Source organism: Gavialis gangeticus, unplaced genomic scaffold, assembly GCF_001723915.1.
Source record: "Gavialis gangeticus isolate Ggan-Ray unplaced genomic scaffold, GavGan_comp1, whole genome shotgun sequence".
Classification (NCBI taxonomy): domain Eukaryota; kingdom Metazoa; phylum Chordata; order Crocodylia; family Gavialidae; genus Gavialis; species Gavialis gangeticus.
The window spans coordinates 30,549,167-30,563,572 of record NW_017729033.1 but is presented as its reverse complement, the minus strand read 5'-3'; the positions used below and the strand labels follow the sequence as shown (position 1 = coordinate 30,563,572).

Sequence of the window (14,406 nt, the reverse complement as noted above, 5' to 3'; positions counted from 1 at the left end):
TAAGGCGGGCTGCAGGTGACAATGGGCCAGACTCAGCTGCCTGGGGTGGGCAGCAGTGGCCCAGGGAGGTAGGAAGGGTGGCTATGGGGGGGCTAAAGTGAATTTTGGTGTGGCTATAGCCACCCCTGTTCCCATCTGTGGGAGCTTGCTTCTTGCCAGGATCACATGGTCCCCATGCACTGGCAAGAAGCAAGTGCCCACAGCCAAGAGCCTGCTCAGCTGACAGGGCTCTGCCTGCACCAGCAGGGGCATAGTGAAATCTAATGCATGATCCCATAATCATGCCTCCTGCCATGTATGTGTGGCATGACAGGAGGTGCAATTGTGTGGATCAAGCATTAGACCCCATCACGCCTTTACCTGCATGTGTCAAGGGACCCTCAATATCATGGAGGCATCTTTCTATTCAGCTACTCATAGTGTTAAGCTCAGTGTTTCTTTTATGCAGTTTCTTTGCAGATTGTTCAATATTTGATAAAGCAGAAGGAAGAAGGTGATTTTAAATATAATTGAGTTTCTTTCGTTTTTAGACACCTGACAATTTTTTTTCAAATGATTTTTTTTTTCAAAGAAAATCTCTAAACTGTGCAAGCTGGAAAAGAAAGTAAAGTTTGACAAAAATGAGAATATATTTTCCTTATAAATTGCTATACCCTAGAACTTTAAAAAATAACCTTAGTAATCATGAGAGACAGAATAGCAGCTGAGAAAAATCATGTTTTAGCTAAAGAAATTATGAGGGAGTCTTAAGGATCAGATGCATCACACACTGTTTATATTGACAGTTAAACAAAAATTATTTGTAGGAGAAAAATAAACTGGTCTAAAAATCAAACAGCTCCATTTAGGATGCAGATGGCTGAATGAAATGTTAATGGGTCTGTGATGGACCATGCAGATATAGTGCCATGTCACAGTTAGCTAGCTGGCACTTTACCATGATGTGCTTTACCTCAGTGCTGTTCCTAGTGGTAGGCTCCACCATACCAGAAAATGACACGAGAATTTGGGGAGTTACATCCCAGTTTTTTACTTATGTAAACTAGAACGCTGAGCTTATTTTTTCCTAGAGGTGCCTAGACCTTTTGAAAGAGGCTTACAGGCTACCAAGTCTCATTTGTTTACTGCACGGGTGTCAAACTCATCTGGGTCCACAGCTCAGATGAATGGTGTGTGCCCCCCTGCCAGATCCAGCACGTGCAACACTTACTGTACCCAGTCTGGGACTGCACCACATGCAGTGCCCATGCAGGGCTGGTTTGGGACATGCACTGCATGTGGGACCCATGCCCGTTGCCCCACCAGAGCATCCACTGGGGATGCTGCATGCAGTGTGGGTGCTGAACTGGCTGCGACACTCTCGGTTTCTGGAACAGGACCAGACTTTCCTGATTTGTTATGTTCTAGTTTCATAAGTGAAAAAGGGATAGTCCAGTGATTGTGATGTTAGCCTGGAGCTTACTACATTTCCTGGATTGAATTTACAGCTATGCCATTAACTTTCTCAGTCTGTCTCCACCAAGTGGAGATAATAACACTTCCCCATCATACAGTCATTTGTTTTCAAGATTAATACATTAAAAGTTGTGAAATGCTCTGATGCTACAATAATGCAGGCCACATAAATCTCTCTCATAGATAGGGGAAAGGTACCCAGACAGGGACTGGTTTGCATTTCACCTAGGCTTCCTACAAACTTTCCTCCCAATTAGACTTTGAGACTGAAAAGAATCTATAGCACGTAAGTAGGAGTAGATGACACCTCTTTTGTATATTGATTGCCATTGATATGCTCAGAGGACTTTATTTCTGGCTCATGCATCACAAATTCAGATTTGGGGTGCACAACTCAATTTAAAATGTTTAAAAGTAAGTGTGTAAATAAAATAAGATAAAGGAAAGGAATCAGTGTGTTTACTCTCCGGTTCTTTAAACAAGTCATCAAAAAAAGGAAACTAAAACATTTTCTGTTGAAATTATTGTCATTTCTCATTATTCACCTGGGAGCTTCTGGGTTCTTATCACTCTTGAAAATCTGGCAACTCTGTTTAGGTATCTGAAAATGAGAGCTGAGCTATTTTGAAGGTCCAGTCCTTGTCCTGGATAATGAGCATTGAAAATAAGACCCTTCATATCGAAAGAGGTAATAATGAGGATTTCACATCCAAATGTTACAGTGATTCTAATAATATTAGTAAAAGGAAAAGTGAAATTAGACTGAGAGAGAAGAAGAGACCTTCACTGTCACATGGGAGTGATTCAGACCTCAAAGTGATAATAGGGACCTTCTAGCAGTAAGACAGTTGTATTTGAGGTGTATGAATTATCCCCAGCCACATCCCCCTCCTCCCCTGGTCAGCCTCCCTCCAGCCTTGCCGCTGCTGCAAAGGGAAGGAAGAGCGCCCCCTGGCTTCTAGCCTTAGCCACTGCAAGCATGGGCCTGCATTTCCAGAATGAAATGTGAATGTCTGTGCACTTGCAAATCAGTTCAATCTTTGCAGGTTAAGCTAACCTGGAAAGATTGAATCAGTTCAGGCTCTGGCTTTTTGAATGTCTGTCCCTAGCCAAGGTGTACAGACAAAAGAATTCTCTGGTCATTATAGAAGTGATGCATCTTCACTAATAGTCTTCACTAATAGTATAGACAGGACCTGTTATTCATAAGAGCACAAGCAGTCTCAGATACAGAAATTAAGTCTTTGTGTTGGCACCAGCTTCTCTGTTATACAGAGGTTGGGAACCTAGGGGCCTCTGGCTGGAACTGGACCACAAAGAGGTTGGATCTGGCCCAGGAAGTTCTGACCTAGCCAACCCACCTGTTCCCTCCACAGCATGCTCATCTACAACCCCCCTTGATGATGTCTTGTGCCTGTGCTCACCCTGCCTGCAGAGGGGCCAGTTAGCAGTAGCCAGAGTAAGTGCAGGTGGCTGCAGCTCTCTGGGGTGTGTGGAGATTTGCAGCCTGTGACAGGGAGCTGGGTTGCAAGCAAACAGCACCAAAATGTTGCTGCCTCCTGCTATGGTATATTACAAGATTTTTTTTTTGGTAGGAAAAGGTATATTCATTATTATTTTATAGATTTTTATTAAGTTTCTAGAGTGCAGGATGCAGGACATCTAGTATCATGCAAGGGAGTCATATATTTATATCCAAATGCATGTCTTTGAAAGTGGAGTGTAGAAATTGTAGGTTCAAGTAGTGTCTGTGAAATACTTTGTGTCCTTCCTACACTCTTGCAGTTACCTCAGCAATCTGGGCCAAAGTCTGGGCAAGACACCTGACTTCATCTGAAGTCACTTGGAGCCCCTTGGAGCCTTCTTTGTAGACATTACTCTGGATTTACACTTCTGGATTCAGAAGAGGATCTAGACTTTTAAAATTTAAGGACTTGTATTTTTATTCTGTGGTTTAAAGTTTAAAATTCATTACTGAAACTAAAAGTCATAATTTTTTATTCACAGCTTATACAGTTAAAACTTGTCAAACAATATTGTGATTCTTGAGAATTACATCAGGGATAAATTTGGCCTGTGCAATGTGACAGAGGCTTTTTATTGTTGCTGTCTACTACTGGACAAACAAACAGATAATATAATGATATCTTAAAAACTGACTTTGTCTCCTTTTGTACCAGAAAGGAAGACTGAATTGTGATCCTACATTTGAACTAGAAGAAATGATTTTAGAGTCTAAACCCCTTCATAAAAAGAAAAAGCGACTTGCAAAAAATAAATCCAAAGATGGAGCAAAGGAAAGCTGTCCACTGGTAAGTTGTGGTCTCTGGCTTCTGTCGATAGCGTCCTATTTCCTTTATTCTAAGAATTTGATAAATAGAATTTAGTTATTGTATCTAAAAATGGCTTGGTCTCGGCTTTGCTTAGTTATGTTTTTCTTCTTTAATCATGAAACCTGAAAAAAAGCAACAATTTCAGTCATAAAAATAATTATGCATCTTAAAGAGTTAATGTTTTCCTATACACTTTTTTAAAGTTAGAAAATTGCCGCCACTTAGCAAATGCACATCCCACACATGGACCGATAAAGTAATAAAGTGTACTTATCTACTGCTGGTATTTAATATGAAAAGAATACAGTACACAAGGTCTTTGTATTTAACACTTTAAACACTGGTAAATAGTCTGAATTGATGTATTCCACATATGGAGGCTCATTGTATAACAATTCTAAACTTGTCCAAGAGATAAAAAGCAACGATCTTCCAAGCTCTAATGTCCTTACACTGATATGTCCTGTTGCTCCGTCTTTGGAAGCTCACACAACACGCTCTTCTTACAACTGTCAGACTTAAAATTCCTTAAGAATCCTTTAAAGGATTCAAACATGAAAACTCCTGCCACTATATCTATCTATCTATCTATCTATATATATATATATAGATAGATAGATAGATAGATAGATAGATATCCTAAGGAGCCTGGAAAATGCTTGTTCGTATTCATCTGTACACTGTTTGGTTTGGCACCAGTTTTGTTGTGATTTTACATATACTTTTCTGTATTCTGCATTTATAATCAACCTAGTCATGGTTTTTTTTAAAGAATGTACACCTGCAGCAATGCTTGGAAACAGTGAGGAAAGAATTCATCATATTCAACAGACAAAAGTAAGTGCATTTCTTAAATGCCTGTTTAACATCCATGACTGAAAGCAATTTCAGAAGGAGAAATCCCCCTTCAAAATCTTAAGAAAAGTGATTAATGATCACAGCAGCAAGATGTAAAAGCCTTTACAAGAAATAAAAAGCTGGACTTCCATTCAGTTCCATGTTTTACTGCCTGTAGTACAGAAATGTTGTAGTTTGTCCATCTCACAAACAAGCAAAAATGCTTATGATGCATATGTGTTGGACAGATCAATAAATGTCACTGGCAGTCTCCAGAGAGGCAGTTAATGATTAAGCAAAGGGAATATTATACAAGTAGCCTGCTTTTTCATGAGTAGAACAAAGCCAACAGAGGTGATAACTCTTAAAATTTTAATGAGGAATGCTGCAGTGTTTTGACATAAATATTCTTTGTATATCAACTTCCAGAAACACCGCAATGCTTCTTTTCACCATAAGTAGAGAATAAAGGGGACAGTGATACCTCTTTACATCTAGAGGGAATAGCTGAATGATCTAAGCATTAGCTAGAATCAATGCAAGCTCAGGTTTGAATCCTAAACGTGTGGACATTTTCTCTCCTAGTAAACTGGATTTCATTTAGTTTACTGTGCCTGGGTCTTACAGATATTAGTCTGTGGTCTTGTCTATTGTGCCTAAATATTACGGATCCAGTGACAGTTTTCATAACAGAAATGGTTTGCCCATGTTTTTGGCCCATTCCTTTGATCCAGCTGCATTCAACTTCCATCTGATCTAATTCTATGAAATGTTTTTACAACACTGTGAAACACTGGGCAGGTCAAAAGCAGGGTCTGGAAGAAGGAAACAGTGTGCCACTGCTGCTGTCTCCAGCTGAGTCTGTCACCCCATGCAGCCACTTCCTAGAACCCCTAGCTGGAGCAGGGCAGGAGCAGCTCTGCCCCCACATAGGCTGGGTACAGCCTCCTCCCTGCCTGACTTTCCAGTGTCCCCCCACTGAGCCAGGGGGCTCCAGCCCCAACTTGCCCTCAGACCCTATGGTCTGATGGGTGCTGTGCCATGCACCAGTTCAGGAAATCTTGGGTCTGCCCTTGGAGAAAGGAGGTAATGTAGTATAAGTCTACATAGTCCTCAAGATAGGTCTGTTCAGAGACTTCCAAGCTTTGACTTCCATCAAGCTGATGACCCAAATCTTTTAGAGCTGCTTGACTAATCAAGCTTAAGATGCTGAATAGCATGCGCAGTTACTATGTGTGATACTATGTGATTATATCAAGCACCCCATCACCACCACTTCTATTCATTCCTTCCTCATCTTGCTACTTTATCCTTTTGTTTTACCCTTTATCACTGCCGTGATTTATTTTCATAGACCCGAGAAGCTACGGGCTGATCAGGGAAGTATCAGTGAAGTTATGGGAAGTATCAGGGCTGATACTGATGTGCACAATATATATGGCTACTCCAAACATGATTTTAAATACTCACTACCATTTCTGTTTAACTTGACTATTGATTTTGTTATCAAAGTGACATGCTGGCAGAGCTGCCCATATAATTCAACTGTTTGGAAATACTTATTACTTCAAATGAACCGAAACTGTAAACAAGTGCCTTCTTCTGAGTCTTAAATCTCATGCCTTGTTTATTTTAGGGACATAAAACTGGATGTTAATCAAGTCAAAATTTAGCCAATAGCTTTCAAATGAAAGCTTATCCCCTCTAGAATAGAAGTGTTAGCTGAAAAGCTTCATGAACCTTCTTATCAGATAATCCTTTCCTGAGCAACAGAGCAGCAGGTTTAATAGGAATGTGATACAGTTACGGTAGGATTAGGAATTCTGCCAGTCCTGCAACACCTTTCAGTTTAATCCCTGAAAAGACCCCGGTTAAATTTTATTTTGTGTAACACAAGAGTCAGTTTTTATTGTTTCAGCCATCTTGAGACTTCTGGGTTATCTTTCTGAAGGCCTCTCTCACTGTATACCTTTCATTCTGTATCAGATATGAAATATGTCTTGTATTTTAAGTAACTTGTGGTATGACAATTTTCTGATTGGAATTAAAGGCAGGTTGATGAGACTTGGGATTCAAAAAAAGGCCCTGTTGACTGTCATATCTCTACCAGAAGTCTAACTGTCAACTGAATACATGTCTGCAGTGTTTGCTTAGCTAAGATCTAGCAGATCAGTGTTGTCAGAGATGGCTTGTGCAAATAGCTAGATAAACTTCAGTGGATAAACTACTGAAAACAGATATGGATAAAGAACATTATAAGGAGGGTGAACATTAAGAAGGCAGAACATAGTTAAAAAAACAACAACCCAGTATTCATATAAAAGGAGAGAGCTCAAACCTAGAAGCCAGAATTGTCCAAGTGGCAGTCCACAGGCCACATACAACCAGGGAGAGGTTAAAGTACAGCCTGCTGTTCTTCTGGTTGCCACTGGCAGGTCTCCTGGCTGTGCAGCAGCCGAGACTGTGGGGCGGGGGAGTGGGGGCTCAAGTTGCTTACATGGGAATGGAGGGGTAGGGGAGTGAGATAAGAGCTTGCCTGTGCCGATGCTTGAGTGGGGAGCTTGAGCTGCTCATGCAGCAAGGGGGCTGTGTACGATAGAGGTCCTGGGAGCCTACACTTGCAGCCCACAAGACAAGCAGCCCTTGTAAGATGTAGCCAGAGGCTTGTGACTGGTACAGCATGCAACTCCTAGCCACTGTGAGTTTGGACAGCCTCACAGTCATTTGATGCTTCAAGATTACCCCCAAGATCTGCCAACAGAGCTTTCACCTGAAGGCAATGTGCTTTTCCAGTAAGACTAGTTCTGACTGAATTTTATTTACTTGATTAGACAGTCTGTCAAATGGTTGTTGAATCACCCTCATGTCTGGATAGTTATGAGACTCGATGAAGGGGTATGCAGAATAGGGAGGGCATTCCAGGCCTACAGTGAAATAGGAAAAAGGCAGAGGGGTCACTTGTTCATGAAGGATACTCAAGGAAATATTAATGCAAGTGAAGCTGGAAATGAAAAGAAACAAGGACATGTAAAATGGGCTTTAGGAGTGGAGAAATTAGGTGAGTTGGCTGTTTTTCTCCATGTTTTCTATAACAGCATGGGAGCTGACAACCAACAAAATGTATTACAGTCAAGATATCAGAAACAACTGCTGAAGTTACACTTTATTGTTCTTACTGAGGAACCTACATAAGGGCGAGACCTTCAAATCTGCAGGTCACACATCAGCTCCCAATGATAATGGTGGATAGGTGCTCGATGTTTCTGAAAAGAATATTACTTATTTAGCTGTTTGAGAGTCCCTCTACACATTACAAGTATTGCACAATTAACTGGTTAAATGTGCAGTTACCTGGAGATCAGCTACACATGCAAAGTAGCTATCACATGATAAAAAGCTCCAAGCAGCTACAAAATTAGACCTTGACAACATGTACTCACTTTATAGCAGGTTGCTATCAAGCTTTAATTTGCATGTTTAGCAGGGTCTACTTTGCAGATGGGAGTCCCAGCAGCTAACAGGACTCCCAACTGCTGGGATGTACCATGCCCAGCATGAAATGGCTGAGCCCTGAGGATCACAGCTGCCATGATCCCTAGAGCTTGGGGGTGCTGAAATGCCCGGGCCTTGGGGATCATGGTTGCCTGGGCCTTGGGGATCAGGATTCTGAAAACCCCTAAGGCCGGAGGATCATTGCAGGAAGATCCCCCAGCCCCAGGTTTGTGGGAAACCCCTGGAGCTAGAGGATCAAAAAAGGGAAATCCTCCTACCCCAGGGGTTTCCCACACCCCACTGAACCAGGGGGGATTGCCCTTCAGCAGGGGTGATCCTTCAGCCCTGGGGGTGCACGGGGTCCCCCTGCAGCTGGGAGCCCCTCAGCTGGGGTGCACGGGACTCCCAGGCATGGGAGCTTGCTTCTTGCTGGTGCAGGGTGAGCCTGGGATTAGGCACCTCTGCACCAGCAATAAGGCATGATGGGATCTAGTGTGTGATCCCACAGTTGCACCTCCTGCCATGCACATGTGAGGAGGCCTAAATAATGGCCTAGTAGCCTAATCATAGGCATCCTTTTCTGAAAAACCTTAGTGGCCCAAACTAATAATTTACACAAATCAATGCAGCGTTTTGCAGAAGATCAGATATCCAGAGCTGTAAATGAGCATGTAGATACTGACACAGCCTACGAACTTGAAAAGCTGAATGTAAATGCTGAGTATTGTTGGAGAGGGGGAGACCCAGCTTGTCAGACTGAGAGAATATTAAATTCATTCCTAGAATACAAGGGAGAAACAATTAGAAAACAGACCCTTTCCCTGACATTTGAATCAGTACAAGCGGTTTCAAGGGTAAAAGCAGAAAGGCCTGTAGATCAGAAGTCTGGATGGGTCACAAACCACACCTTAGCTGTGTATGTTCTCATTCCATAGACTGTTCCAGATGGGATTCTGTGGAATTTTTCTTCCATGTATGCAATATGGCCCTGGGGGTTGTTGCAGCCCTGAGGGAACCATCCCTCTTGTGACACCCCTTTCTCTATTAGAAAGAGAGAATGGTCACTGGATGTGTATAGAAGCCAATTCTCCAATGTCTCACCTACTCCCCCTTCTTCCTGGGACACACGTCACACATCCCTGACTCTACCCTGCATAATAGTGCACAAAAAGCTCCTGAAAAGCTGTGCACGGAGTGCACAAGGTGAATGCCTTCTGCACAAGCTTGCCACAAACCTCCCTGTCCAACATGGCCAAGATTTTCTGAAACAACTAGTGATTTTGTACAGTTCAATCTTTAGTTGTGCCCACCTTGATACACCCTAGCTGGGACTGGACTTTATTTTCAGAGGCTACCCCATTGGGTGCTTTCCTGTAGAGCAGCGTTCTATTGAAGTAATAATTCAGAATGGTCCGTGAAATTGGAGTGTGAGGATGTAGATTTCACTCTGATTTTGTTTTCTTCCTTTTTTCTGAATCAGCTAGTGTGCCTCGTAATGTATTGGCAGAAGTCTCTTGTGGGCTATCTGTTTGTGTGTCATTTTCTCCAGGTTTAACACAGCCACACAGACCAAAATCCAAAGGAAGTGGTCAAATAGGCTTCTGCAGTCCAAGGCTAGATCTAATAAAGTAAATATTTTCCTTTATTGTCTAAGAGTTACACTCAATATCTCATTCAGGGGAATACATTAAATAGGCTAAATTAAACAATATAGAAGACATCATGACTTATTAACATATAGGTAAGAGCTGGAGAAAACCATCTGAAACACTGATTGATTAGTGATGTTTTGATTATTTCTGCTGATAAACAGAGCTCTAATCTCCACGTTTCTCTTTCTGTTGTTACCAGGGGGTTTTTTTCATTTATAGGAAGCCTGCTATTTTTTCCCCTGACATATGTTGCAGTATCTGAATTTTTATTCTAGCAGTTTTGCCAACAGTTTCTTAAGATGATCTTATTTAGTTGAGCCTTAATAAGAGGACTACCCTAATGAGAAAGCATAGCTGCAGGCTGTATTTTCAATTTCTTTAAAAAATATTGTAGAGATAAACTTCTGGCATTTGCTCAGAATTTTATTGAATGGTCTGAGTACAGATTATTCCTGTTATTTTTCAAAATTATAGCTCACGAAATCTTCAGCTGCTTCTGTTTACAGACGTACAAGAACCAAATAACACAGATAAGACATGAGGCAGACATTTGGTCTCATAAATTTGGAAGCAAGAATTCCTTAGTCCTAATCCCAGCGATTAACCTCCATGGGCTTCTGATGCAGACAATTGGGCTTTGACCTTGGGCAATTCCTTTAAACTTCTAGCATTAGTAAGAAGATCTTTAGTATTGTTTTGCTGTCATCATAGAAGTGTCTTTAAGATTAAATGGGCAATACAACAAAAAACAACTTAGTATATTTGTTATAATGCCATAACTAACAAGATACTCATCTCAAGGTAGTACAGTAGTACTGAGTCTGGGCTCTGATAGGAGAGTGAAAATCACTACATAGCCTCTCTGACAGTGATCTTTGTCCATACAGTATTGGGGTTTTGCCCCTTTAAGAAAACATTCTGTTTCAAGGGTATCTGGGTTAAAGCTGAAAGTTTTATATAGGGGCTGAATAGTCTAGTATAATACAGTGTGTAGTTACTCTGGAGCTCCTTGTATTAATTGTTGTGCCTCCAGTAAGTGGAAATTGTCTGCAAGTTGAATCTCTATTCCCTGATGATGCAGCAACTCAGTTTATCAAGTGAAAAATAATCAGCTCTTGACTGGTGCTTTTAAAGCAATAATAGTGAACAGGAATGAAAATGCAGAAGTACAGTGATTTGCACAGCTTATCAAGCAGTTACTAGTACAGAGAAACCAGACAGATTCAATAATGTTTAGCAGGCATCTAACTAATTAGATGAGAAGGCTGCTCTACAAAGGCAGATAGATCCATTACAAAAGGGACAGGAAAGTATTAGATTAGTGAGAAGCAGCATATTGACTTAAAATGCTGAAAAGTAGAGAGATGGATTTTAGATGAAACAAGACCAGCAGAGCATCATTTGAGTGGCAAAATAAAGGTGGATTTTTACATCATATGACACATTAAAGTCAGTAATGGGATCCAATCAAGTACCAGAGCATCACCTTTGATTGCTCTTTTTATAATAGTGTAGAGGCAACACCACAGTTAATGAGTAATGCTAAGTTGCATTAGTATTTAAAAATAATAAAAACTTCCAGAAATGCCTTATCATTAATGTAGTGGCATTTCCTATTACAAGTGTAAAAAATGTGTTTTAAAAAATAACAAAGTAACATCATCTATATCAGGGCTACCTTTTTGTTAAAACGGGTTTCTGCTAGTGTGCATGTGAGATTTTCTCCACATTTAAATGTAATAGTAGGGCACATTATTTCAATCTGTTTACAGATTTTTTTTTATATGGTTGATATGTTTTAACTGATTCTTTTATTTAAATCAATGGGAATATTGGATGAAAATAGCATCTTTCCTGCTTAGAAATTCAATGGCCCCTGGTCTTGACATTGTCCTGAATGCTCTCTCTAGCCTTCCTTTTGAAGCAGGCCCTTTGTTCCCAAGCAGACCCAAGGCATTTAATATTAATTGAAAAAAATAGGTAAATAGCACCAGAATAGCCACAGCCCCAAGATATAATCCAGGGTGCCACGTTTTCAGCAAAGAATCTCTGTTCACCCTACTTCCTCTGGCTTGTACATTTCTTCCTCGTCCAACTTTGCTTCCCAGCTGCCCAGTTGCAAGAAATGAGCTGAAAAGGAAGTTGGTTAAATAGCAATGGGAAAGGCTATGCCCTATCTAGGGCCACTCTCTTCACTAGCAGCAGCCATCTCACTGAGCCACCCTTCCTCCAACATGCTCAGCTCCTCCTGGCCTCACATAGCTTTTCCCCCTGGAGGCTTTATGGTCTAGCTTTGAGGGGAGGGCTAGAGTGTACACTGGCTAATTGTTACAGCATTGCCTAGAAACTACAGCACTTGTTGTACAGTGCTGTACAGCACTGGCTACAGCACTTTCATAAGGAGTTGAAGATCCAGGTTCAAACCTCAGGCATCTTAATTACCAGGTCACTCATAGGCAGGACAGAGAGCATTGTCCAGGTGAGTTTCCTGGGCACCAAAAAGAAAAACACCAGGAGACTTGCCTCTGGCTCGGGGAGGGGACTGCTGCCTGATACTACTGTGTACCCACTGTTGTTTGGACTGCAGAGTCCAGAGGAAAAATGCATAATCTGCCAGGGGGACAAGACAGCAGGTTACTTCCCATGTCATCCACCTGCTGAAACTCCTGCCCTTTGGGCATAGAGTAGATGCCCTGACTGCACTATTTATTTGCAAAGCCTTCCAGTGGTCATCCTCATTACAGTATTTCTTCATGCAGGAGGGGGTCTCAAGGAAGATGTGATGCAGAATCCCTCACAGGAAGGAGAGTGTATCTATGTTTGGAGAGAGAAAAAGCCAGCTGGTGGATTGAGAGTAGCAGCCCTCAAGGTCTCTGACTTTCCTTTCAGAGAAAGAGAACTCCGCGTGTGTACAGTGCTCAGCATCCTCCCGCCTGTTGCCACTAGCACACCCCAACTCCCAGAACACTGGTTTAATAGCTCACCTGAAATCTTGTCTCCTTCACCTTCAAAGTTTTCCATAGGAAATGGTCCAGGTTATTGGAGGAGTTGCCATTTCCTGAGGAATTGTTCTAATACTAGGCTATTGTGCAAAAGGTGGGCAACACCACACCAATGCCTGGCTGTGCTCAAGAAAAAGCAAAGCATGGTATGCTTTATGCAGAACTTCACCCAGTGCTTCTGTCATGTTGGGTAGGCACCTGCCCCACCGCTTGTGCAACCTAGCCTCCAGCAAGGCATGGGGGATAACCTGCACGCTGTGCTTTATATTTCCTACTGGCTAGCTTCAGGCACCTCTCTGCTCAGTCACTCCTGATCATCTTGGGGAAGTATCTAGCTCTCCCTATACACTGGATAAGGATCTGAAGTCCTTAACCCAGGCAATTTGAATTCCTCTCCAAGAGCAAGGCTTCTAAATTTTAGGCATTACAGTGCCTAAATGGCAGCCTCTATGAAGTCAATTTGGATTTGGCTTGTAAGCCCCAGGGACCTTAGGCATCTCCATGGTTAAGGCAGAGCATTTTAATGAGGAAAACTTTGGATTTGGGTATCTGAGTCTCTCATTTCAGGCTGCAGTTACTGACCATATCTAATTCCCTAATGCATCTTCCTGCTAGAAGGTAATGAGAAGAGATATCAATTGAGCCAGCCAGCCCCCAGATGCTCATTTCCTGTCAGACAGTTAAAATGCTTTTGCAAATAAACCATCATGCACAGTCAGTTTAGACTTGAACATACCAGAAATCTTATGATGTCCGTTGAACATCTCTTGTGGATCTGCAGTTTTGATTAGAATGTCTTCCTAGCACACCTGAGACATCACGGATATATAGTGTTAAGCAAATTGGTACCACTAAACAAACAAATTGTAGCAGCTGAGATTTCATACCCTCCAGGAAGTGGGAGAGGGAGCAGCTAGGGTAGAAGAGTGTCTCAGCTATGACAGATTACTGTTCTGGGGGTGTGCTTTAACTTGTTGTGGCTTTTTGTTAATTCATGCTGACAGCAAGCTGCAACATTGCCTCTGTGTCATCAGTGTAATATCAAGAAATCATGTCCTATGTATCCACAGTCCCAAAGAACTTGATGTCTCATTAATTTATCTTTTCTGCCCACTGTCAGATACAAGTGAGGAGGAGGTCTGGGAAAACATATTCTTATTGGTTAACAAAGCTGTTGTCCCTGGCTCTTATTTCTTTTTAGGTTTCAAAGATCAGAGCTCCTGGATTATGACACATGTCATGACTAGACTAGGAAAATAGTTTATGTTTTTAAATGTCTAACTAGAGTAAATAGGACTTAACACCTAGGGCACATCCCCACATGCATTAATGTGCACTTGCAGCAACAAAAACAGTAGCAGCACAAAGTTATGCCAGTATTTTTTGCCATGGTGCATGCCCCTGAACATGCACTTTGGTGTGGGGCAAATTGCCCCACTTCAGGGAAACTGCTCTTTTCCCACTCCTCCAGAGAGCTGGAGGAGCCAAGGGACAACTAAAGGAGTGGAGATGCTCTTGCTGGCAGCCAGAATGTCTCCCAAGTGAATCAAGTCTCCACGTCTGACAGTGCATGCTCCTCATGTTGCACTGCACTGCTTTTTTTAGGGCTTTTTGTGCCTTTTTTTTTTTTTTTTT

The 14,406-nt window shown here is 41.8% G+C and overlaps 1 protein-coding gene across 3 annotated transcripts in view; it reads left to right on the top strand.

The window, feature by feature from the left end:
• STK32B (serine/threonine kinase 32B) overlaps window positions 1-14,406 on the top strand; it is a 411,458-nt gene that overhangs the window by 359,499 nt on the left and 37,553 nt on the right. Inside the window, exons 10-12 of one of the 3 annotated variants that reach the window (XM_019526564.1) lie at window positions 3,636-3,767; window positions 4,561-4,625; window positions 12,529-12,638. In XM_019526564.1, coding sequence (XP_019382109.1) covers window positions 3,636-3,767; window positions 4,561-4,625; window positions 12,529-12,638 — 307 coding nt within the window. Of the gene's footprint in view, window positions 1-3,635; window positions 3,768-4,560; window positions 4,626-12,528; window positions 12,675-14,406 lie in introns of all 3 variants that reach the window. The other 2 variants (XM_019526563.1, XM_019526562.1) reach the window with 2 other exon arrangements.